This window comes from Hyposmocoma kahamanoa, unplaced genomic scaffold (assembly GCF_003589595.1).
Source record: "Hyposmocoma kahamanoa isolate Upper Pololo Valley unplaced genomic scaffold, ASM358959v1 78, whole genome shotgun sequence".
Classification (NCBI taxonomy): Eukaryota; Metazoa; Arthropoda; class Insecta; order Lepidoptera; family Cosmopterigidae; genus Hyposmocoma; species Hyposmocoma kahamanoa.
Window position 1 is genome coordinate 16,090,769 of NW_020653945.1, and position 27,949 is coordinate 16,118,717.

Here is a 27,949-nt window from a genome sequence, read left to right on the forward strand (position 1 = left end):
CAGCGATTTCTCGAAAAAAATTTGACTTATTAAATATTAAAACAAAAATTTAAAAGCTCATAGCCGTATAGCCATGCAGATTTCTATTTCCTTTTCTTTTTCGCAAATTTTGAATTAGCTACACTGATATCGATCCAGCGGCACCCAAAAAACAAGAAAATTAATAAAGATTTTGATGACGATTTAAATATTGACAATATAATTGAAAAGGAATTAATTATTTATACTGGTGACACTGCTCAACTGACGATTTTGGCTCGTTTTCCGATAAGAGTGAATAAAAATTTAAATTATGAAGCCTTTTGGTTTTACTTCATAATTTTGCTACATAATTACAGGTTGTCCTTGTGAACTATTGTGAACTATATATATACTACAATAGTGTGCTAATGTAACTCACTATAACAACAAGTACAGGCTGTTGTGATTATTTAAAATACTTATTATTTATATTTTACCATATAATGTTTTAATACATTTTAATTGTATGTACTATCTAGAACTGAAAAGAAATGAACCGAAAAATATTTGTAAACAACCACAAAGTCATAAAATTTGGAATCGATTCTCGTGAAAATCGTTTGATGTGGTTACCGATATGATTAGTTCAGATCCCTATTCACAAATGTCAAATTTGGCCTCTTATTTGATGACGACTATAGTTACACCTTTCTTACCACGGTTTATGATTTCTTTTTGTTTTCCCCACATCTCGCGACGGTTATACGTTCCATGGTCACGGGTAGATTAGATGACGATTTTAAGGACAGTCATATCCACAGAATAATAAATACCGTGGAAGTGCTTAGTGGGCGCACATGTGCCAACAGTACGTGGAGTTTCACGTAGTTGAGCTCAGTCCGCCATTTTCGCAATGTACGTTTTATAGTCGTGTCAATTATCTCGCGTAAAACCTCCAAACTCGTAGAAAAGTACCTTATTATGCTACTTTGGAGTGCAATAATAATAGTCGCACCTATAATATGGTGGTGTTTAATATCATCGTTCAGTCTTATTTTTATTGTCACCCACTCTTTCCTACAAACAACGCTCACTGTAACCGCACGTGAAACTTAAATCGAACCATTTTTGTTTTATTATTATTGTTGTAAGCACTAGGTACTCAACGCACAAGATAGTTTAAATCCGCCTTCACGGTTAAACCTTTGGCATTTTGTGATCTCAATGGCTTATCGTAAAAAAATAATCGATATCGACGGGACGTCACTACGACCACATTTGGTACGATAAGCAAAGAGGGTATGCACGTATGTCTGTTCTGAAAGTGGAGCGTGTAACCGTTCTGAAATATCGTGTACACAAAATGAAATCATACCTTGGTTTACCTAAACAAAGGTTGAATTAATTGGAACTACAAATTACTTAGGACGTTTTGCGTATGGAGCATTTTGCGAATATAGCGCCACGATAATCATTTACATCTGCATATTATTCTGGTTACAACAAAATGCTGGAAAATTTTTACTTAGTAATTACTCTTAACTGTTTTAGACGTAATTTTTATCGAAAATAGAAAGCAGTATTATTATTATTATTATATAGTAAGTTATCTCGAGTAGAACGCACTAAGCCATGAGCGCGACCCCTTTTAAATGCCGGAGACAGGTTTAAGTTTTGTGAACATTTTAAGCTAATAATAATTATACGTACCATCAAGAGTACGTCAAGTTTGATACTTTGGACCGTTCTTATTGCAAGCGAGATAGAGTTAAATTTAAGCCTTTAATGCCAAGCTTGACGTGCTCTTGACCCTGTACACATAGATCGATCCACTCATCCATACAACCAGTAACAAAATTGTAGTAACGTCAGTTTTCAACTTTTAATAGTATTGAAAATATCTGCAAATTTGACAAAAAGCCAGATGTCAATGAACTCCACGTGCTATTGTAACTTGTTTTCAGGGTAAGTACTTATAATATAATATGTTTACAGTGACAGTTGGCGCAGCGACCGCGTCAAATATTTATTTTGTTGACCTCCGTGCGCGTGGCTTGTAACCGGTTTTAATGATGTCGCCATTTCCGAGGTTCCCGGTTCCATCCCCGGCCGGATCAATGTAGAAAAACGAACTTTTCTATATTGTCCCGGGTCTGGGTGTTTGTGGTACCGTCGTTGTTTCCGATTTCCATAACTTACTTATTTTGGGATCAGAGCAACGTATGTGATGTTGTCGAATATTTATTTATACACAAAAATTTTGTTGTGACCGGCGGCTGCTGTGGAAAATCTGCCAAAAAATATTGTGAAATATTTTTTGCCGTCGTCGCTTAACTTCTGTCAGTGTAAACTCATGATAAAAGCACAACTTCATCTAAGTCTACCTGAAATTAATTTAACGTTTAAATTTTTCAATTATAGTCTATGGAGTCACAAGTTTAATATACTCTGAGTTGGAATTAGTCTCAAAATGTAAACCTATTTTCAGGTTCGTTTGTTAACAGATTCTACTCTTCATACGATGAGTAATCATTGTAAAGAAAAAAACACTTTTGGGTTAAACTTTGTTGAGTAATTTTGGTGTCTATTTAATACATACTATTTATAGAAAATTGTATTATTTTTGGAACTTTTCTCATTTCCATGATTCTAAAATATTTTTTGTAATGGCGTCAACTTTGTTTACATTTTTGGACTTTAATTCTATATCAGAGTATATCCATGAAGTTAACTATTGTCACATGTGCAGATATTTTTGTCCTCTGAATGTATAGATAAGTTTGACTTCTTTCGTCGGGTTGTCGCTGCCAGAGATGGGCAGTGGGTAAAAACCCAACCAATTCGCCGGCGGTTTTACCAATTCTGTCCAAAATCGTGAGCAAGAACGGCGTATACGGATTGTGGTATATTTCCACACTTATCACAACTTTCGATGTAAAAAAAAGTTTTTTTTTGACGAAAAAGTCCACGCAATACCGACCTGTGGATTCACCTTACGATTCGATTTTTGTGTAGATGTATACAAGTGTATACGATCTGTTTTTGAATTTATTCTTTCAAGCGAATCCATACAATAGAAAGGCAAATCGAATTGTCTAGGCCAGCAAGCAAGAAGTAAACATTTTATAATAATATCATTCATATTGAACAAAATTCGATTTACAACAAATATTTAGCAGTAATTAGTTTTTGCCGTCGATTTTGGGCTTTAACCCGACTTAAAACCAGAGTTAACAAAGTGCCGGGTTAAAACCCAGGCGGTTGCCCATCTCTGGTCGGTCCTCTTTCCACAGAGAGTTGCGTGAAGATTCGGATCTGTCGTTGGTGATAATAATCATGATATTAAACAACTTTAAATTAGCTAATGGATTATAAAACTGAAGCGCCTGATTGACGCACAGCCGAAATAAAATACAGATAAACAAGAATAGGACGCAAGTAAACAGCAGCGGAACATGTTTTCCATTGTGACTGACCAATTTGTGGCCATATTATTTCCATATTTTGCCACTAATAAGGCTACCCAATCATAAAAGCCTCGTCACTTACTGATCCAAATTTCTATATATTTTTTAAACGCTTACACTCATAGCCCCCGTGTGTATATATGAGTATATGTCAGAAAAATACAAAGTATATTGATTTTACGAGCGGAAACTCGCAGTTTGACAGGTTTTACAACGCTTATTTGCATAAAACTTGATATAATAAGAGCCAGTGCCAGTAAAACATGCTTCGCATTAAATAGCATGCAAATGTCAAATTATACAATGTCAATTGATTACGCACTAAGAATGTTATAAGTTAGAAATTAAATTTGTGATTAATGATAAAAATCGAGATAAAAATTTGCATCTTATTTCCTGTCAATTAACTAACTGTTGAATAACTGTTTACGAATTAAGCCATTTTTTTTAAAAATTTTTTGGTCATGGTAACCCGCAATGTAATCTCGTTAATCTGATCCTTGTATCTGTTTACAGTTTTGGTTAAACGTGTACTGCTATTTTATTTAACTACGTCGCGACATTCCGGCTGTGAGTCAAGTAGTGGCAAAATCGCAATATTTTGTGATGCGACGTGTTATAAAATTTGTCAGCGATATTTTTTTATACAGTATTATCATAGTATAATGAGACAAGAAGGCAACTCCCATCTGTTCGACGCATTATTGTCTACACCTTCTCTGAGCGTAGAATTGCCACATTATTCTTTTGGTTACAGGTTGTAAACATGATTTAAAATTAAGGTGTTCATCATAGTAGGTATTCACGTGTTATTTGAAATAACATTTTTTAAATGCAACTTACGTTTTAATATTTTTATACCAGAATCGCGGATTGGTATCTCGATTATAGGAGTATGATTATGAAATAAAAATAAATGCTGAACAATTTTGGTTAGAGTCACCCTTGTTTAAAAACCATTTACCATTTGATGTCATTTTTTAAACACCGAGCCTACTCGCGCTATGCAACGTGAGTGCACTGCGAAATTAAGCGGATGTTTGGTCCGTATTAGGCTCAATTTACATTGCGGCGGAATGGAATGGAACGGAAGCGTCAATTTCGCCTCGTTGCGCGAGAAGAAGCACCTGGTTGCTGGAATGCTCGAGCATTCGCGCGACTGCGACTATAGTATTTCATCGACGTTTGACATCACACTGCGTCTGCCTTCATGGCACTTCCCGCGGATTCGTCTCGCGTATGCGCGAGCATTCTCGAGCATGCGTGAGAATTCCGCGGAATCTAGTTTGTATGTTACACTATTGACCATAAAGTTCATTATGTTATGTACAATATCGTTACAAAAATTCGCTTCCATTCGGTTTCGCCGCAATATAAATTGAGCTTTAAGGGAGTCACCACACTCGTCGCATTAAGCCGATTCGACATTAATGCGACGAAGGTTTTTGATGTTAATAATTTTTAAAACTAAAATAAAAAACATTACATAGGTAGCTAATGCAAAAATTGTCCCATAAAGCTCACCTGTGGAGCTTTTTGTGTTGCGTTTTAATATTCCAAAGTCGCGTGTTGTTTAAAATTTGAAATTATTGGACTCGTTTTACATCTTTTTAGCACAATTAATATATTATGAAACCTTATTTAAAAATAAAATGTATATAATAAGATTTATTAAAATTATACAGTTTACGACTTCGGTGGACGCGCTCTGTTTCAACGCACCGTGTGGCATGTCGTTCTGATTTATATGTAGTACAAGGCAGTTGAGACGACGCAACGCCCGTGTGGCATCTCCCTTAAGGGGGTCGACTCCGCCGATTAGCAAGAAATTCGCACGCTGCCGACCTGTGTAGAGCCGTGTCGTGCGAGCCGATAGGAAACGCACGTCTTTTTTGCTCTTACGTTCATGAACATCTTATTCTGACAGGCTTAATGCGATTCTGAGTTATAGTTAGCGAAATATTATTTGCACCTATTTGTCTTATCGATCTTAGAATACAATAGGACAAAAGAGTGAGGCGTCTCGGTGACGCACGTGGCATCTGTATGGCAGTTTACAGACTACGCATTGGCATTTAATTCTAAATTTGATAACCTTTATGGGGAACTAACTTTGTTGAATTAGTAAGAAAAGAGTCAGCAATCGGTATTTTACGAAGTACCCACAGTTTTAAAAAGAAATGACCTGATGAGTAGAGAAATAATGCATAACAAGAATTCAGAAAAAGCATTTAGCGTATCCATAACTCATACGATGACAAGATTATTAAATCCACGTCTGCTTTGAGTAAAAGAAGTGTTAACGGTAGAAAAGATAAGCCGTGGCAAGAGATAACATTTATCGGTGCAAATAATATGTCTTCAACTATAATAAGTGTGGTGACTGACCACACATACAAACCGCGTTGCTACGTTTGTATGGAGTTACCCTACTTGTCTTATTATTCTATGGAATTATATTGAGTACTGTCATCACTTCAAATATGGTCGCGCGCACCTCTTTGTTACACCCAGTATATAATAACTAGACCGTAAAATTATAAGCAACATATTCATAACAAAACTAACATAATTTATGAACTATCTATCGGTGTTTGGTAAGCGTATAGTCATATCTTATTGTCTATGTAACCTCATACTGTTGTATTTACGAATAATACACGAATTGTCTCACAATTAAGATTTTTTATTGTTACTTTGAATTACAATGGAATAATTAAAATATTGAAAAATGCCCAATACAAAAATATCCAAAGGAACAAACGGTGGAGCGAAAAATGTGTTTTACGATTTTTTGTGAGTTGAGAGAGCAATTTTTTATTACATGTATACAAAGTTATTTGTAAAATACTAACAACCTCGCATGCCTATACTATTACTAACTGCCTCTGTGGCCGAACGGTTACCATGCCGGACTGCCACGTAGAGGTCGCAGGCTCGATTTCCGGGCCGGCAGAAATATTTGTATGGCCTACATTTATTTCTCTGGTGAGTTTGGGTGTAATTTATGGTTTTCCTGAGTGCGGGGCTATTTTGAGTGTGTGCATTATTATTATTATTGTATTAATATAGTCATAAACAACAAGTTTTGTTCCTTGACTTTTAACAATTCGTCAGATTTTACTTTCGTACAAAAATAAAAATATTGAAATAGATTCCTCTAAACAGTTTGAAGTGATCTATTTCAATATTATTATATTATATAAATTTAATTTAAATTTCAAGGAGTTCCCAAAGCTTTTTTGCTACGCCTCTCTAAGGCCTAAAATGAAAATGCCCGCGCCCCCCTCGGCGTAAGCAAGCGGCAGCAAGTAGGCTCGTCACTGATTTTAAAGTGCAATAAGGTAAGGGTAATAAAATAAATTCAAAAAACAATAATCAAAATAATGTTTTATTATAAAAAATATAGTTTTTTTACAAACTTGTGGTAATAAGTCAATGTGATGTATGAGCTTGTGTATTTTTTACAAAATTTCCAGCACAACGTAGATCACTTGCTATATATCCTTGCTTCTGTACTTCGTTTTTATTGCTACAACGGCTGAAAACGCCCTTTCGCACAAATAAGTGCTTGAAAAAGGTAAAAACAATTTCAATGCTTGGTCGGCTACGCTGGGATAATAAACTTTAAGATATTTTACCCAAAATAATAGCTTATCCATTTTTTCTAAGTCGTATTTGGCAGCATAATTATTTTTAATATCCAACACTTGCTCTTGTCTTGCACTGTTTCTAGCAAGACGTCTATGTCAACATCAAAAGATCCGTCACCAATCGCTAAATATTATAGTCGTTAGAGTTAGGGGAAGTAGCAGTAGTAGTTGAATTCGTCAGTAAGCTGCAAATGGTTCGATAATTAATTTTTAGTCTCTGTTTCATCAGATACCTCCTTAAAACTAGCTCCTTTTGTGATTGCAAATAATTTAGGAAAACAGGAATAATAGCTTGCGAAAATTTTACGTTTCCTGAGCTGCCACTTGTTAGTGTAAGCCGTGATGGCATTCCGATGATAATATTTGCCATATCCTTTTTTTAACAAATCTGCGGATAAACGTTTATCTAATCGATTTTCCAAGCTTCAAACTAAAAAGTGTTTAGGTGAAAAGCGTTTAGAAAAGCACGCTTTTTTTTAAAAAGCATAACGTTTTAACGTTTAAAATAAATAAACAGATTTTCCATCTCTAGGTGCGGGTAGTACCTACCAACGCGTACGCGTGTGACGGAGTGCTAACAGCTCGCCTCGCCCGCGCCCTCTTTTACATGTCGTCGCGCCTCCCTAGGGAGGCTCACCCTTTGAAAGTCAATTTAGACTAAACTGTTTAGAGTCTGAACAGTGATGCTGATAACTCTGTGCGATACGCAAAACAAAAATGCAAGACGCAAGAGCGGTGGTGGGGGCGGTCGGGAAGGAGCGTGCACATAGAACTTAACTTACTACCAAATACATATCTAAAAAATGTCAGATAGTACATTGAAAACTTAAGTTTCCAATTACATTTATTTTATATCCCACTTCTGGGCGAAGGCCTCCCCCAGATCCCCCCACGCATCCCGATCCTGCAGGTTGATTTTGATTGCCTCTCCCGATCGGAAATTGCGTCTATTCCGAGTCGAGGCGCATAATTGCGATTCACAACTGACCGATCGGAAACTTTTAACATTTCTAATTGGAACAATAGTTGATTTAACTCACAAATTAGAAAGACAGTAGGAATCGGGTTCATCTTCTCGCTCAGAAAAGTCACAGAATAAAAGTTATTGTTTATGATGTTAGTACCTAATATAGTCCTGCGAGGTCGTTAGTCAAAATCAAAATAATCTTTATTTCATAGTTACGCATTATTACACTAGAAATCGTCACATTTAGTTAAACGCTACCGCTCATTCGTAAGGCAGATTCCCCTGAAGAATGATCAATAAGTGTTGCTCTTTGTAAATAACATTTGTACATATTCAACATTTACAATTTTTTTTTTCAAATATCAGAGATCGAGAATAACTCCATGAGCGAAACGGGTTTCTACCACGGATTTTTGTCATCCAAGTACGCAAAAATTACCTCAACCTTATATACAAAGTTCTTGTTTCACTGTAGTTTTAAATAATCCTCGTGAATGGCAAATTTTGTATATCAACCGGAATCTTGTAATAGAAGTATATACATTGCCCCTTAAATGAATCTGTGACTTTGTGAAGACGACTATCAAGAACAGCTAGTTTATTTTTATTCCATGTATTTATGTTATGTCTGTCACTATTTTTCTTAAAGAAATTACGAATCCTCTTAACATAAATTACATTTTCATAAATGACGCTAGTGCAAGAATGTTACTTGCTACTTATTATTATTATAGTGTTTTAGAACTAACTCTGTATATATAAACACTGCGCGTCCTTTTCCTATCGGGATAGGCAGAGACCACAACCTTTCACTTATTACAGTCCCGATACTAACACGCGTCTTTTGCCTCATCGAAAGCTATCTATGATTTTATACTTCGCCGATTAAGGCTCAATTTATCAATTAAATTAACTTTGTCGCCGAATGGTAAGAAAGCTAATTTTTATCACCATAATAAACTTTGTGTATTCCCGGGCCGTGAGAAATATTTGTAAGGCCTACATTTATTTCTCTCGTGACTTTGGGTGTAATTTGTGGTTGTCTATGTGTGTGTCAATGGCACCTGCGACACAGCGTTTCCCTAGTGCGGGGCTATGTTGGGTGTGTGCGTTATTATTATATTATTATGTCAATTGGGTAATGTACAAACTAGATCCGAGTAAAAAAATAGGTCGTGTCATGTACATTTGTTATAAGAACGGGACAAATTCAGCTGTCTCATTTTGTTCGGGTGTCTAGCTATGAATGAACATGTATAACACCTACCTACTTATTAATTGGAAACGTTTACTTCTTTTTCACCATTGGCAAGTCTCCCTTTGAAAAAATATTCATATTATTTGTTCCTGTCTGCCTCCACATCACAGTTCTGCCATCACATCACAGTTCTCCCATCACATCACAGTTCTCCCATCACATCACAGTTCTGCCATCACATCACAGTTCTGCCATTACTGATCGCTCTGGTCATAAACACTATCTAAATATCAGGAGATGTCAACTTCAGATTTTACATCTGTACTGAACTTTGAATGGAATTGTGGGTTTTCTGGAGCTAGATGGCAGACGCCACTAAAATAGTAACTGGAGTATTGTTATTTTACTGAGGTCTGTTGTTGCTCTTCATATGCCTTCAACAAACCATAATTTAAACAACGAAAAACTTGTATAATAATGTCGACCTTGGTATGGTGACTCAACGTTTCGTGCTGAGGGCGTTGGATGAGGTGGTCCGGAGTTCGATTCCCGGTAGCACCAAAGTCAAAGTCAAATAATCTTTATTTCATGGGGAAGCAAATTACACTTTATAGTGCTCATTCATGACAACATATCACAAAGTCGAAATTTTTTTTGTCCGTAATAACGTTTGATCGAATTTTCATTACACCAAAAACCGAAACAGTTGTCCTTTCAGGATATGTTGAATGTTTATCGCAAATACACGATTAGGTTCGGTTACATTAGGTTAAGTTAGGTTTAAAAGAAAAAACATTTTCCTCTCAAAATTACTTTCGAGGTTATGTAATTTCGATTAAACGTTAATTTTGGAAAATGTATTTCCGACTACTGATAGGTAACCCCCATTCATAAAGCTGATTACCCTGAGAAGAATGAGCAAATAACTCTAGGAGTTGCTCTTCGTAAATTTCTACACGTTTATCATTTACAATATTCATTTCAAACATCATCATAGATCAAGATAACCTGCAAGAGCTAAACGGGTCACTACCATCTACCCTAGTACCTACTCCAATCCAAGTAGAAAGTAGAAGCTGTAGGTATAATAACAACCTTTAGTGTAAAAAGTTTTTGTTTTGCTGTAGTTTTAATCGCGATTGGCAAATTTTGAATATCCACCAGAATCTTATAATAGAAGCCTAAGTACACATGATTTTGTGACTAATTCGCGATTGGAGATCCACTCCGTGGTGGTTTTTGCCCACAGTTCGCTTGACATGCTTTATTGCTTTTTGACTTTCAACTTTATTGATTTGTAGGAAATGAAACTATTTTTCTGGATTTAAATCGCGTATATTTGTTTTTTCAAACAAACCGACGTTTCGGGCCCTTTACAGGTCCCTTGGTAAATATACGCGATTTAAATCCGGAAAAATAGTTTCATTTCCTATGTGTAACAATCGCGAAAACCTAAAACTAATTTGCTGCCTATCATTTGCACACAACATCGAAATGAGCGCCTACTTCATAGGTAAACAACAACTTTTTAAAAGTAATCAAGTCGTAAGTCGTGCTTGTATAATAAAATGCACATTGCAATAATTTTGCTTGTCTTTAAGAATAAAGTTCTTGAAAAAAACTTCTTGTACATATTTCTCCTTAAAGTTGCGCATCTAAACTTTTTTTAGATATTCACTGAACTTTCTCGTGACAGAAGACTTATTTCAAAATTTTTGGTAAACTAAATGTATTTAATTGCAGGTTTTATAAATATTTTTTAAAATGTTTATAATATCGTCATTCTGCAGTTGCGATGACACTGATGCTAAAGTGAATTCTAATGTAGACTCAGGCGTTTTTCCGAGCCCAGATCAGCTATGGGGTATGCTCGGTACCATGCTTGCCACGGTGCTATGTTGGCTTATTTATTTGAAGGTAAACGTATAATTATGCCCTATAACGCAAATATGTTAACTCTTGTTGCACATTACTGTAAGGGCGCTTTCAAATTAGACGCTTATAGAAGCAGTCACGCCACTACTAATTTTTATACAATGTTTAGAAGCGCCGTTGCAGCGCCACTGTCGTGACATGCGCGCGCCCCTTACAGTCACAAATGAGTGAACTAAAGATTACTGAAATTCTACATGCGCGGCTGCCGGGCCATTTACGGCGCTTGTACATGCGTCTAATTTTAATTTGCGCTTCGCGCAAACGCGCCATGGCAAGGGAGCTGCCTGAACGCGCCCGTTCCGCCACCGGCGGCGCGGCGCCGGTCTGTAACTTTGAGGTCAGAAAAAGCTTTAAGTCAATATAATAAGAGTAAAAAAAACTTCTTTTTTCTTATTACATGGACATAAAACTTATTTCTGACCGGCTCAAATCCATTAATAAGTGTGATGATTCTTTAATAGAATATTTTAAAAATGTTGGGCCGAGCAGGAGATCGAAGGGCTGGCAACTAGCTACCTTGCTCAAAATATTAGCATAGCCATACAAGTTTCGTTCATGTCATGTTATCGTAGCCCTTATATTAATATTATATGTATAATAGCCCTTTATAGTATCTTGTAAGTAATCAATTTTATTATTAATTATATGATTCGTAACAAAAAGTTATTGATACAAAGCTCCAACAATTACAAAGAAAAATTATATTATATAAATAGGTATAACTATGTAATAAAAAGTATTACATAGTTATACCTATTACTTAGTTTCTTAAAAAGTGATTGACCCTACTTTAACTTACATCAAAGTCGACTTATTATTTAAAATAAACGTAAAACCCCATTTATTACGAATTCATTGCCTAACATCTTGCAGTTCACTGAGCTGCTGTAGCTGTTTTAACTGGAATTTTGTCTCTAAATCTAGGGAAATAATGGTGAATCAGAAATTTTCGGAGGGTTAGGACCAGTGCAAACCGGCGGACAGCGGGGGAGAGCATGGAAGAGGGTTTGCCCACTAGCGCACATTGATGAGGATATTACGATACTGCGAGTGTCCACTAGTGTACTGCAGAGTCCGTCGACTTTGAATCCGTTCCACTAGCGACCACGCAGTCGAAAAGTCCCCGGCGCTCTTCGATACCGCAGAGAGAAAAACGCTGCAATACTCCGAAGTCGGTCTCAGAGCAATGAAATTCATACTTCATTTCAATATCTATAGCTGTGCCTTCCCGTCCACCGGTTTGCGCTGGCCCTAAATTTTTGGTGTTCATAATAAACAAGAATTTAACCCGACCTTATTAAGTAACGAAATACCTAATGTGAAGCAGTTGGTAATAATTATTTATCTCCTAAAACAATATAATGGAAAATGCTGGGGCCGCACTACGTATATCGTCACGAATATAATTATTATCTTTCATATATTTGCTCGCTAAAAAGTTATCGCGCTTTCGGTAACTATAAGGTTTCGTAATTTGAAACGAATTATCGTATGATAATCAAAGATGGCCGCAATACAAATTTCAGACGCATTGGGAAGATAACATTGTTCAAGCTTTCTACACGCCGAGCCCATCGACCCGACGACACAGCCCGTGTTGGTGTCGGCGGCCTTGTTTCTAGAATCATGTCATAGGATTAGATTAGAAATAAGGCCGCAGACACCAACCCGTCGCCGGGTCGTGGGCTCGGTGTGTAGAGAGCTTTACTTCTCATGTGTGCTAGCAATAACTTTTATATGGTAGACATTCTTTGGAGCTAATTTGATTGGCTCAGCTTCAAAATTATGTAGAAACTTCAACACCGTTTCGTCGTTCCACAACATTAGAGACGTCTAATCGGTACGAGAACAATAACGGTCGAAACAAACAATGCTAATCCGACCACGCAGCACAATGTTTAACGTCCTGAAGCTCTTTGGGCTCATTCAGAGTGAGAGGCGGGCGCAGCGGCGGGTGCGGGCGCGCGGGTCTTGGCGTTTTCCCTTTCAGTGCGTGCGTGCATCGTATCCTTGTGCGAAGCTTCGTGATGATAGACGCAAGTACGGCCCCAGCATTCGAAAAAATAACGAATTAAGACCGTAGATATTTCTTTATAGATCAAGTCTAAAAAATGGTCATTGTATTTCATTAGTTTGTAGCATAGTAGAAGAAAATCGAACCTCATTTGTAAGGAGTGCTTGCTAAACTACTCTCTTAACGGTTTTTAAAAATTACAGATAAAGTTTCCTGGTAAAAGGCTACGTGCACCAGTGCCTCCTTCATACCACCTTCAACCAGAACATACGTCGCGACACAGATACCACAAATGAATATTTTTTGGAAATAAAACGTAAACAACTGTGTATTAAAAACTTTAATAATCTTTTATTACTATAAGTCCAATAAAAATCAGTGACGCGAAGAAACGCATTATACCTTACATCTAATATGGCCAATTTTATAAACTATAAAAATATTAAAAAATATAAAAACAAAATTTCATAATTTTTTTCCAAATTTTGTATAAGTACCCATAATAAAACTATTCCAAAACTAATAATGGACATCTCAAAGTACTATATAAAAAATAAATCTTTTTGGACTAAAGTCGTGACTACATTTTATCCATCACCATTTTATAACAAGCAAAAATAGGAAACTTAAAAAATAGGAATGCGCAACGATCAAGTCTCTTCTTAACTCTAAATGTCTGCTACCATTTACGGTGGGCGAAATGTTTAATAATATCTAAATTATTTAAAGAATCTTGAACCTTTCGCTATTATAATTAATTCATAATTCATATAAAATAAAAAGGGACAATACAAACATTGTTAACAAATTATTAGTCAGTGGTTTTCCTTATTTAGAAAAAACGACAGTCCACGACGTTTTATTGTCAAGGCCGCATTGCAGCAATATACTATCCCATAGCATATAGCAGTCTGGGCCCTGTTTGACCGTATAGACCGTCGCGCGTTTCAGTGTGGCAGGGTTCATAAGAACTCGTACATTCAACGCTTCCGCGGCCGCCTCTTTGTGGAACGAGCATAAACGCCCAATATGCATGAAAATGTACTACTTAAATATATTTACACTCTTCAGGCCGAAGCAAATATACTCTCAGTTTTGTATGAAAAACCTATTTTTTAGATACCCTATGGCCATATAGAGTATATATATCGTCGGTGTTTTGTAGAAAGAGCGTAAGTGACATTTCGTAATTTTTTTTTCAGGATAGAAAAACTGTTTTAGAAAAGAGACTATTTTAAAATATTTAAAAATTCAATTTTGGTTTAAATAAGTTCGATTCCAGATAGGATCAATGTGGAAAATGATGTTCTCTAAATTTATTCTGGCATTGTTGTTCATTTTAATTACGTTACCCTGTTATTGTATAGAGAATTCTTTAGTTTAAGAGCAGGTTGGTGTTTGTCTTGCTTTAAGTTTTAACTGCCTCTGTGGCCAAACGGTTACTATCTTGCTCTGACTGCCACGCAGAGGTCCCAGGTGCAATTCCCGGGCCGGGAGAAATATTTGTATGGCCTACATTTATATTTCTGTGTGTTTGGGTGTAATTTGTAGCTGTCAATGTGTGTGTCCATGGCATGAAACCCTATGGTCTATGTTGAGTGTGTACGTTATTATTATTATTATAAACTCTAAAATTCTAAAGAATTTCATTTTAAAACAGGACGTAATTATTTTAAAACGGCCGTAAAAACCTAAAACATGCTCACCTGAAAAATCCACGAAATGCATGAAATATGTAATATAATCCATGAAATATCGCCTATACCCTTTTTACAAAACACCAACGATATAACGCTAAATTTAAATGCGATGATGTTTATAATGTACACTAGACGTGATCATACTAATAACTAGGTCTGGGTCTAGGCAAGGGCCCTTGGGAGATTACTATGGTGATAATTACAGGTTTCGTACGACGTTACGATAGGTAAGAAATCTGTAAGTATTAAGAATTTATTGAATAACCACTAAAATATGTATGTATTTTACAATGGTGTTTTTCAAATGACGGAAAAACGTAATCGCCGACTGGACGAGCACTAAAATATAGAAACCACCAAAACAGTTTTCTGACACCAAATGTACGAAAAGATGAAGAAAGCCCTCAATAAACTCAGGCTTTTAATAATATCATACTAAACAAAAACAATATTCAATAATGCATAAAAGTTATTTTATGCTTAAATTCGCTTAATGTACTGAACAAGGCCTGCAAATAAATTACGCTCTTATGCGGAGTTATTAATACGAACAACCTCACAGGACTGTTACTAACATCATAACAATGACTTTAGTTCCATGACTAATAATTCATCAGATTTTACTTTCGAATAAAAATGTTTAAATCGATCGCCCTAAACGGTGATAACTCTGTGCGGTAGCAAAAGAAAGCGCTAGCGTAAGCGCCCAGTTACACGAGGCGAAAGATTTAGCGCAGCCGCCGCACAGCGACCGCCCAGTTACTACGCCTTCATGTACATTAATGGCGAATCTGAATTCTATTTACTAGGCAACAACATTTAAATTCCTTTGAATAATACAATCGCGCGCCGCGCGGGCCGCTGCGTAGACCAACTTCAAGCCAGCCTCGCCCGCGTGCACGAGACGCTTATTTAAGTTAAAACGTAAAAGCTAAATAAATAGAGCGTATTTTGCAATGACAGTTGGATGCGCAAGGTGAGCGCGATGAAATTCGTGTCGAATAAATGCGCCCTGAATACCAGTCTGATGCAAAACGCAGGAGCAGGGGCGGTCATTGGGAAGACGCTAGCTCGTTTGATACAGATCTAAAAAGTGTCAGATAGTACAATAAAAACTTCAAAATTTATTTTTGGTAAATTTACGTGTTTTGTAAAAAGGCTTAGGACAAAAGTTGTTGTTCATGATGTTAGTAATTTAGTCCAGAGAGGTTGTTAGCTTTTGACAAATAACCCTGTATATACATGCGAAAATATATTTAGATCGTATGTTTTATTTTTACAATTTACAATACGGTTTTGTATGTTGAGTGAATGATTATGAAAAAATATGGCCTTGTTCATTTAACCTAAATAACAATCATATTTTCTCAGTCAATTTTTTTTTAAATTAGTGTATTGCGTTCATCGAGATTGTGTCCCACTGTCCCACTGAAAATGGTTATTAAAATATGAATATGGCGGCCTTTAGTCTTTTCATTTACTATCTCTAGATTAATCTTAATTTGCTATACTAATATTAGCACTTGTTTGCTTTAACTGGCATCATCCCATGATATAGAATTAAATAGTTCGGTACTGTTTTCTTCTTATAAGCAGGGTTCCCAAGATTTTTTTTGTAATTATGATGATAATTATCCGATATAAGTCTCATAATTATCCGATATAAGTCTGATAATTATTCATACAGATTCAGTTTTTATAATTTTCTAGTAAAAATGACAAATAATGAGAAAACTAAATAAACACGAAGAAAAATCTTCAGGAGAAGGATTTGGTTTGTGATTTTTATCAGATTGATAAGTTTTGATACGTCCCTGATACAAACACATGACACGACATTGCTAGCGGTAGCATTTCGTTGTTCCAATTAATTTTATAATATCGAAATTATTATCGTGATAATTATCATGATTATTATCATTGATAATTATCATTTCGAACCCTGATTATAAGTAAATTTTGTAAATTAATTGTAGCTATAGGTAGTCTTTTATAAAGTTATGTTAATGTACACGTAGTACTTCAGTTCAATGATTGAGCGAACTTAACTTTTTGACGACCTCGGAGCGCGGCTGTGGTGGCAAACAAAATTTTCTAAATTGGATCAGGTCTGGCTGTTCTGGGTAGAATTTCAACTTTTTATCAACTTCATTACTATGATACTCACAGTACAGGGACATCCCTGACTTGAGACAAGGTACTTGGTGTGATTGACTGGCACCTGATTAGAAAAGATACATTATACTTAATAAGTACTATTTAAGTAATAAGTAGTATCCTTAGCCAAAAATTTGCAGTCTTGAAGCGTGTACTTATGTTCGTCTTCCACATGGCCTCTTTTGAGTAGATACACCAGTATGTACTGGTACGGGAAGACCGGTACGTTGTGTCGAGCGAAAAAACGGAGTTTCACTCGTTCTATCACTTTCATATCGACGAAGCAGTAGTCCGCCGAGCAACAGCTGCCTGGTGTTCTGAAACAAAAAATATACTCGAACGAATGAATGAAACATTCTTCATTGCAAATTAAATAATTACAATGATAACATAGAACAGTAATGTAAGAATCACAGAACAAACTAATGTACAACAGAAGGCCTTATCGCTAAGTAGTAGTTTCTTCCAGGCAACCTTAAAGTAGAAATTAAATATAAGCCAATCACGTGCACCTTCGGTCAAGAATATCCATCGCGGATCCCTTCATTAAAAAAAAAGTAAATTTAATAAAAGTGCGATTGAATTATTTCTATAGTGTTGAGGCGAGGTGCTATAATAACGCTTTACCAAGTAAACCTATATGAAGTTTTATTTACCTCGGATCATAAGTAACAGTTTTCGCCTTCAGAGTCTTGAATATCATTTGATAGTATTGGCGGTACTTTTTCTTCATAATGAGCACAATTTGCTTGCCTTCAAAGGGGTATCTAGAACTAACAGATTCAAGTTCCAAATGCCAGTATACTGCGGCTTTTGCGACTTCCACACTCGTGTGATCGATTTCAATTATTTTCGGGTGTTTCATCCATTCGTACATGTCTTCCTGGATTAACATATAAAATACGCAAAAATTGAATATAAAAAATGGTAGTAATAAAAGCTCTGAAATGTAAATTAAAAATGAGCTCATTCATGTCATGAATGTTACTGCATTATTTACTAAACTACCGAAAACTTTTGTGCAAACAAAGAATGAAATACTGAAAATTCTAGCTGACGTAATACTACTCTACCCACGTAATTATATTTTACTAAAAAATATTGAATTTTTATCTATAATGAGAATTTTTATCTATAATGATACATTTCATAAATATCGAACACACAGAAACATTTTTCGTCGACCCAGTGGGAGACATGAACCCACATCCATGCTGCACCGTAGCATTGTGCTAACCATCTGAGCCACTGGTCCAGTTACCGAGTCGTCGAAATTCACTTGTGTTTTTATTATAGATCTTTGTACTGACTTTTCGGCATCGTCGCCGCTAACGAGAGATTTTTGAATAACCTTTTCACCGCAACCGATACCTTTACAGGTATCACAACTGACGCAGTTGTCGCTTTTCGATCAAATGGATTTATGGAGATGTTTAGTGAAATAATTATACTAGTTTTGTTAGGATTATTAAAACAAAGATCGAATCCAGAGAAAGTTTTTTTTTTGTACCACCGGATCGACGAAGATTTTTCGATCGAAAAGATTTTTGTATTCATAACAATACATGAATTTTATGGTAGTAAAAACATCATGATGTTCAATAAAATAAATATTAACATAGTTATTTTTACCCAAACATTATTAACCCTCTAATAATTATTCTTCACTAACCGCTAACCGTTTTGTCGTTGTACTTACACGTAAAAACTTCTTGCATCTAAAACTGTCATACACGAAGCTGACATGTAGCAGCCATTTGCCAGTTGCCAGGGCGCACACCATCATGCCGGTGAAAGTGTCGCTCGGTAGCACAGATATGAAGTGTGTTGCCAGCATTTCCATTTTTGTATTTTCCGCTACTACGCCGCCGAGCTCGTTGATCATTGATGCTATGCGATCACGGTCCTGAAAACAATACATTTCACACTTATCAAAAATTAAATATTAATTAATAATTCCTTATTTCGGACTATAAAATATCCACTATACGTTAGTTAAAGAACCTAAAACAAGGTTAATATTTTCATACAATATTTAGAAACGCAGTTGCAGCGCCACTGTCGCGTATCAATGCGCGCGCCATTTCTGCAGTCACAATCGGTGAACTAAAAATTACTGAAGCGCTACAGACGCGAGGCTGCGAACCAATGTCGGTTCTACAAGCGTCCAATTTGAAGGCACCCTTACGCCTCGGCCACGAAAGTAACGCCACGCTTGAAGCGTCAAAATACACCCACTAAGTTTGGTAATTCGACGCTTACAGGGTCTTCGGTGGTGGGGGAAGTCAAGTAGAATTCTTTTTACGAATCAAATAGTTCATAATGTTTAATATTTTTGGTGGAATATACTTTAGATATGTATTAAGAATAATAATGCAAATTAATAATCATTTGCTTTCAGTAGTAACCAAATAACAAATAAAAACAAAATAATTTTTTTCAAACGCCGACGCGCGGAGCGACAGTTTCGTGCACACGATGGAACTTTCTCGTATAATCGTTTCTGGTCAACTCAGGTCAAAAAGGTACAAATTCTCTCACTATTCAGATACTATTGTAGAATTCCATCGACAAAAAGAAAATAAAACAAAAAACAAAGTGAACAACAGAGAAAAAAAACTTTATCACAGTTAGTTTTTTCACAAATTTATTTTTAGTTTAATTATTATTACGTTTTTTTTTAATAATAACAACATACACACTCAACATAGCCCCGCACTAGGGAAATCATGTGTCGCGGGTGCCATGGACACACATATAGACAACCACAAATTACACCCAAACTCACGAGAGAAACAAATGTAGGTCATACAAATACTTTTCTCGGCCCGGGAATCGAACCTGGGACCTCTGCGTGGCAGTCCGGCAAGGTAACCGTTCGGCCACAGAGGCAGTTTAAGCTGATGCTTGTTTAAGCTGATGGCTCTACAGCCAATGCTCAACAAATAAATAAATAAATAGTGAACAACAGATACATGTTAAACTTGCTGATTTACATGTTAAACTTGCTGATTGAGTATTAACTTTTATGTATTCCACATGGCGTAGGGTTTGCAAGACTGAAAATACGCAAAAGACAAAAAATAAGTAATTATCAAAAAAATAGGCACAATGATCTTAGGTATGTAAAATGTTGGTCCTCGTTTAAAATAAATAAATAGGCTAGTTTTCTTTAAAGTGCTCTTTATGGCTATTAGAGTTAAACTGCCTCCGTGGCCGAACGGTTACCATGCCGGACTGCCACGCAGAGGGTCCCAGGTTCGATTCCCGGGCCGGGAGAAATATTTGTATGGCCTACATTTATTTCTCTCGTGAGTTTGGGTGTAATTTGTGGTTGTCTATGTGTGTGTCCATGGCACCCGCGACACAGGGTTTCCCTAGTGCGGGGCTATGTTGAGTGTGAGCGTTATTATTATTATTATTATTATTAGTTATTAAGAGTCCTGTCAAATCGAAACCATTTTTCTGTGTTCTCTTTGTATTAATAATTATAACAAACTAGTGAAGTAGTAAAACATAATATTCATTACAATCAAATACTCTTTAAGATTCCTTCAGAATCCTCTAATTCGGTAAAAGGTTTTATTTATACGCACGTGTATGAATTCAGAAAGCATAAAAACTTTCTTGTCGCACGCACATATCAGGTTCTGTTTCAGCTTCCATGACTCTTCGGAAGTACCACTCGGGGAGTGGTAGTCGCTGTCTGTATTAGAAAAGTAATATAGATAAATAATAAATACAATGTTAGATAAATAATAATCAGAGAACGCAAAAGGCATAGTAAACTAAACGACAAGTTATATACATAGAGTGAATGATACCTACTTGATCCCGGAATTGTTGAAAACAAAATGTAAAAAATCAAAACAAAAAATAGTTCAAATTTTTATTTACAACTACAAAAGTTCTCTTGACAATAAACTACCATAGTAAAGTAACTGTTAGTTATACTATAGAAATATAGTACAAAATATAATAACTGAAGAGGGAGATTAATACTCTTGGGCAAGCATGTGCCCCAGAGAGTTAAAGCTAAGAAAGTAATAGCTTTTTTTTAATAAATAATTATAAATTAAATTACCCGTAGGCAAATAAGACATATAGCCGAGGACAGTGCAATTACGAGTAACTAGCATACATTATGAAATTGCCATTTCGGTAAGTTAGTGGCCAAACTAAATCCACGTAAACGTCGTGGCAACCAAATAAGCCTGATTTACTGAAATCTATTGTTATCAGTCCGTAAATAACATAAATTAATGCTTACTGTGCAAAAATGAAAGTCGCAACCATTGAAATAACAAAGAAATAACGTTTAAACGTTCTCCTTTAAAATATGATCCCGTGAAGATACGCGCCTTTTACCCGTTCATTGCCCGTGGTCCAACTGCGTAGTCCAAGTAGTTATATATTGCAACGGGCAATATTGTATGGGCATTTGACCTACTGATCGGTTAGTACAGTCACCGCCAATATTAATAATGTTACTGGTTCTGAGCTAACTACAATTGTTCTCTAGGATGATGCCTGTGACAGTTCATAAAAAATCGCAAGATATATATATATAAATACGTGCACTGTAGACTTTTGTTATGTAGTGTATGTACACTGTAAGTTTCCGGAACTAGCCACTTAAAAATATTTGAAAAGTAATTACAACTTTTAAAAATGGAACACTTTGGCTGTAGAATACAGTTTGTTTCATCTGACTGTCACTTGTTTTTACATTGTATCGTCATTTTAGAAATTAGTTGTCTACATCACCATGAATTCCAATTCCATATTAACTCGTGAAAATTTTCGTAGTATGATTTTCTACAATTTTAAGTGTAATTTAACAGCTAATCGGAGCTTCGCTCGGCTTCAAACTGCTTTTGGCGATGAAGCACCATGCAAGACGAGTATTTATAGCTGGTTTGCATAAGTCAAAGGCGGTCCTGTGAATCTCAGTGATGAATTTCGTGATGGTCACCCGTCCACTGCTGTGAACAACAAAAACTTCGATGCTGTGCGCCGTATGATCAAAACAGACAGGCATGTGACATACGATGGGATTCGGGCATCTTTAGGCATAGGCATGAGTCAAATACAATCAATACTATACAAACATTTGGGTGTGAAATAGCTGTGCTCTCGGTGGATCCCACACAATTTGACTGAGGCTAAAAAACGGATCGCGTCACTTGGTGCAACGCCATGCTTACCAGATTCAACGACGGGCCGTCAAATTTGGTGTGAAACATAGTAACAGGTGACGAAACATGGATTTATAGTTACGATCCCAAAACAAAGCAGCAATCGAGCGTATGGGTCTTTCGAGATGAGCCGAAACTAACCAAAGTGGCGCGCGTGCAAAGTGCCTGTAAGCAGATGATGGCTTCTTTTTTTAATAAAACTGGACACGTGGCTACTGTTGCTTTGGAGGATCGTTATACCGTTAATAGTAATTGGTACACGACCATTTGTTTGCCGAAAGTTAATGACAAACTCCGTGAAAATAACGGTAAATGCCGTATCATCTTGCACCACGATAATCCCAGTTCTCGCAAGGCCAGACAGACATTTGTCTGAATTGATGATGAAAAAAAATTCATTTGAATTTTTGAAGGTGAACAACGTTGACCTTACGAGCCATCCCGCGTACAGTCCCGACTTTTTCGTATGAAAAAGTGCATTAACGCCAACGGAGAATATTTTGAGAAACAATAAATTCATTTCTGACCATTTATAGTATTTTTTTCTTATTCATTCCGGAAACTTACAGTGCGCTCCACGTATCTATTGATTCTGAGCACTTCACAAAGTTTTTAGAAGCCAAATTAAAACACATAATTAAAAACCAAAAAAGATCGCAAGTGTTGGTTAAGAACGACGAATTTATAATGGGAGTTCAGATTTCTGAGAAATTTCTGTGGCACACGTTGCTTTGGACAAACTGCGTTAAGCCAATCGGACACCATTTTTTTTTTTCAGAAGCGAGCATTCTTTTGATAAATTCACAAATTTTACTAGGTATCTATATTTTATAACAGTAACCCAAATAGTCTAGCTAGTGATCACAATGCATCATAAAAAGCCCTAATTGCTATAGTTTTAGCATAAAACATAATTATGTTTTAATTAACTGCCTCCGTGGCCAAACGGTTACCATGCCGGACTGCCACGCAGAGGTCGTAATCGTTTTATTTCATCCTAGACCGAGTTTGCAGGCCTGATCAGTCGCCATTCCAAAGTAGATATGACGTTGGGTTTTAAAGCCAGCTGCGACGCTTTTCACAGACTACACGCACCATATAAAATTTTCACTTAAAAGCGATACTTACAAAAATAATTCATAAAATACATTAAACAGTGCACGTTATTAAAAGATTATATCTTGCGATTTTTTATGAACTGTAACAGGGATCATCATAGAGAACAATTGTAGTTAGCTCAGAACCAGTAACATTATTAATATTGACGGTGACTGTACTAACCGATCAGTAGGTCCAATGCCCTTACAATATTACCCGTAGTCCAACTAGTTGTACTACGCAGTTGGATCACGGGCAATGAATGCTTTTACCAATGGTATATACGAGCCTTTGCACTATCCCCAACGGTATCACGTAATTATTTATGATAAACTAACCTGACACTGGTTCAGACATAACAGCCTGTATGTGACTTGTAACATGAGTCTTTCCTATAGGACTATAAGCAGTGACGTTTTTCTTCAGCTTATAGTTCTGTATGTACTTGCGGAAGGGCAGGTAGTTTGATGCTTTACTACTTTCAATCCATTTGCGAAAACTGACTTTCTTTGGAGTACTTTGTCTGCTGAATGACCTTGAAAGAAAGCAATATTAACAGCGTACCTAAGCAACTCGGCGTATTTTATACGCGCCGACGACGAAGTAAACGCGCGTTTTTGCACGTATACGCGCTGTAGTAAATCGATTTCAACGCGCGAAAACATCGCGTTGCAAGCAAGAAGCTCATATACTCCACTGGAGTTTACACTTAGAATTTCATGTAGTTACTTCATTTGAAAAAACTAGCTGAAATTAACAATGAAATCTAAATTAAAAACTATCTTTATTAAAATATCTTTTATAATATCTTTTATTAAAATGCGCGGCACATTCGCGCGTCGTCGGCGGTATAAAATACGGTTTAAGTAAGGTTTATAAAGGTCAATGAAAAAATCTGAATTCAAATAGGTATTGCTGATAGAAAATAATACATAGTATAAGAATATACATTTGGCATGAATGTAGATAAATTAAGGTATGCCTACTGATATTGAAAACGTTACAGTACTCCAAAAAAGCTTTTCTAGGAAGAGAAAGAGATAAATATTTTAAATGTTGATGGAAAGATGAAATTGAAATTTTATGCAGAATGTACAAAAGCAGTTTTATTTTACCAATTTATGGAAAGATTTATAGCCCCAGGCATGCCAACACTCAGTGTAACTCACTCATTCCCCAATTTGGAAAAAAATGTCTTAATTGGACTGGATGTTGGAGTCTGTTGTTCCTCAACTTTTTTGCACTCAATTTCTTGGTAAATATCTTCAATCGACCAACCTATTTGGCGGCGAACGGCTTTGGGACGTCGTGTTTTCTCCAGCATCGGAGCAAAGTCCACACAGTCCTCACCAGGATCAGAGAATTGATCCGAATCAGCTGTTGACTTGAAATGAGCACATTTCAAATGCTCTAAATAGGCCAACTTGTCTGTGTTAATATCATGACAGATTGGGCATACATAATGATGCAATTTTACATTTGTTGTGCATTTGTTCAAATGGATGACATAGTCATCATACCGGTCATACTTTTCATCGCAAAGGACACAGGACACTGAGAATGATTTATCGCTGAGGGGGGATGGTGGTTTAGGCGGAAGTTTGGGAGGAGTGAAATCAGCTGCTACAAGTGTCTCTGTGCTGGTAGATTGTTGTAACTGATTATTCTCAATAGTACATGTGACGTGGCAAGTATGTGCACCAAAGTTGCCATAAGACTGATTGCAGTAAACACATTTAATTGAATCTGCATCACTGTCAGTTTCGTCACTTATTTCATGGCTTGTTCCAATTTGATTTTGCTCTTCTACATTTGCAGCCCTTTCTGTGTTTTGTTCATTTTCACCTTGAGTGTTATCTTCAACATGCATGTGGAATTCTTGGTTAAGAAACACATTGTAGTCTGAAACTCCATCTGGTTGATCAAGTTGCACATCTGTAGTCAAGTAAAATCACTTGATATATGAATAAAATAAAGTTATCTCATTGATGGAGCTTAAAATTTTCCTGCCAAAAAAGAATTTGCAGGTCATAAATACAATTGCTAACAGTATGATTATAATACGTATTTATTTGCTTACTTTATTAAATTAACTTAACTAAACCTTTTGAGTTAGTGTAGCTATGTTATAGTGAATCAAATAAATATTAGTGGCAGTGTTAATAAGACTATGAATACTTGAAAGAAGTGTCTTCCCCTTAACTTCGTTAAGAAAGAAGATATCCATAATATTACCCTTAGAACTAAGCTAAACTCATGGTACCACATTTTCGTTTAACTCACGTAAATGATTCTTTTATGGGGAACTGTACAAGTTTTTACAATATGATTCCAGAGCATATATTAAGTTTACCATTTCCTAAGTTACAGTTTAGTTAAGTTAGTCAGTAAGTTAGTTCAGTTAAGTTTTTAATACTTACATTAAGAGTATTTTAATTGGAAAGTCATAATACAAAATTGTAGACTATAAAGATGTACAGAAAGACAATGTGAGTCTAGATTCCACACAAATATGATTCAAAATGTATTCTATAGCATTTAAGTTTATTTGAAAAGAGCAATCCCTAGAGTTTCTTGCTCATTCTTCTCAGGGAGGTCAGCGATGTGAACGAGTAGTAGCTTAAAAAATTATGTTTTCAACAGTCAAATTCTACCTATGGAATAAATGATTATTTAACTTTGATTTCACTAACTAATATTAAAAGATATTTTGTCAATAGACCATTTCTTATAAAGAAGTTACTTGTATATTATGTTAAATTAAAATTGCTTATTAGTCTTGTAAAATGGCTAGATTGTAACGTAACCTGTAAAGGGCCCGAAACGTCGGTTTGTTTGAAAAAACAAATATACGCGATTTAAATCCGGAAAAATAGTTTCATTTCCTATGTGTAACAAATCGCGAAAACCTAAGAACTCGATAGATTGTAATTAGTTAGGTTTTATTTTGCTTTGTAACAAATAAAAAAAACTTCTTTTAATGGTAAATGATGGATTCAATGGCTTCCAGTATATTAGGAATGGCTAGAAGTATTGAGAACATAGAAAATCTGAAAGAAATTCATGATGAGGCATTATCACTATTATTGCAGGTATTTTCAAATTTTAACAATGGTAATATGGGGTATAAATATGACCAACCGTTTTGAGCATGTTTGCTTCAGTCGAGCATCGAATTATCAATACCCTGAAAATGCCTCGTGGAGATGCGAAACACGTGTCAGATTTAGTTTTGGTGGTAGTATCTGTGACTGTAGTTGCAGTTGTGTTATTTAGTTTATGTGGAGGGAGGGGGGTAAAATTAACTGCATGAAAAAAATTATAATATTCAACACAACCATAGCCATTTGATTAAATATGATTTAAACTTCACTGGATTCACAGAGTAGCAAAGTAATTTACCTTAATTTTTATTTCAATGTTAAATATATCAAAGATGAGTCTTTGTTGTAATTAATAAGTAATTCTTAAATAAGTGTAAACCACAGTACATTAGCAATAGTACCCTGTTCTAAAATTGCTGTGTGATCGCAAGATAACTTTTATATAGTTGTAAAATTAGTTTTACAAACAAGAATCTTATTATTAACCAACTTCAGAAAAAGCTGATATACTAAACCATACAGTTCAACCAATTCAGTGGGTACTAAAAAGAAAATAAAAAGTCATTTCAGAATAAATTACAACCTGTGATTCCTATGTCATTTACCTTTTGTCATAAAAATCAGTACTATATAACACTGAACCATCAGAGAAACGCAAATAAAGGGTATGCAAAAGAGGTTTTAACCAATTTATGGCAGTAGAGTTATTTTAAATATAAACAACTTTGGTCACTGAAAGGAAGTGTTTACTATAGATAATAGACCCTTACGACCTTAAATGCTACTAAATCAACCTATTGTATCTAACTAGCCACAGATCTCTTCAAAGGCAACAGAGTATGTAATTATTAATACCTAGGACATGCATTTTATTATTAAGTATATTACCTGGAGATTTCCTTAGCATGTTGTTAATGCGCTCACATTGCAACTTAAACAAGTATGCAGTGCTCAAATTCTCAATACAAGATGAGCACACTCGGTCCGGCAAGCCGTCTCCTTCGTGAATCTGAACAAAAAGTTATTGACCAATGCGGACAAGGTGTACATCACATTCCTCGCAAATTTCACGTTAAAAACCGGTTTAAATTAAATTAATTTACTTTAAGCATAGAATTATACTTTGTATTAATCGTATTGTGACTAATGTTATTTATTATCGAAAATAGTTTAGCGAACTGCGCAAAAACTTACCTGAATATCAGTAAAAGACATAACCATATCAGAAAGTCTAATCGAATCATCCTGTTCAAATATGGAACAAAAATCACCGAGCTTTAAACACAATCTGCACTTTTGGAACTTTGAAGCCATTTTAGCTATTTAATTAACATAAAATTAATGAAAACATACACCACACGTCAACATTTGGTTATTTTTTGAAAGTTAACGAGCTTATTTTTGACAATTAGTTTTTGACGTTAAGTTTTTTTCCATCCTCTATGTTAAGACGTCAGTATTTTCATCCTTTTTTTTTTAGTAGATTTTTCCATTCGA

The 27,949-nt window shown here is 35.7% G+C and overlaps 1 protein-coding gene across 3 annotated transcripts; it reads right to left on the minus strand.

Annotated features, from left to right (window-relative positions):
- Positions 1–16,031: 16,031 nt before the first annotated feature.
- Positions 16,032–27,766, minus strand: LOC113232921. Of its 3 annotated transcripts, XM_026467824.1 has the most exons (9): positions 27,647–27,766; positions 27,341–27,461; positions 24,518–25,283; positions 23,687–23,883; positions 20,649–20,758; positions 18,752–18,958; positions 17,709–17,935; positions 17,208–17,369; positions 16,032–17,116 (listed from the first exon to the last, which is right to left on the minus strand). In XM_026467824.1, the coding sequence occupies exons 1-9, from the start codon at positions 27,764–27,766 to the stop codon at positions 17,059–17,061; spliced, it is 1,968 nt and encodes a 655-aa protein (XP_026323609.1). In that variant the 3' UTR covers positions 16,032–17,058. The 3 variants fall into 3 exon arrangements, with proteins under 3 accessions (XP_026323609.1, XP_026323610.1, XP_026323608.1); XM_026467825.1 differs by lacking the exon at positions 17,208–17,369 and having other exon boundaries at positions 16,032–16,481; positions 17,784–17,935; XM_026467823.1 differs by having other exon boundaries at positions 16,032–17,369.
- Positions 27,767–27,949: the final 183 nt, after the last annotated feature.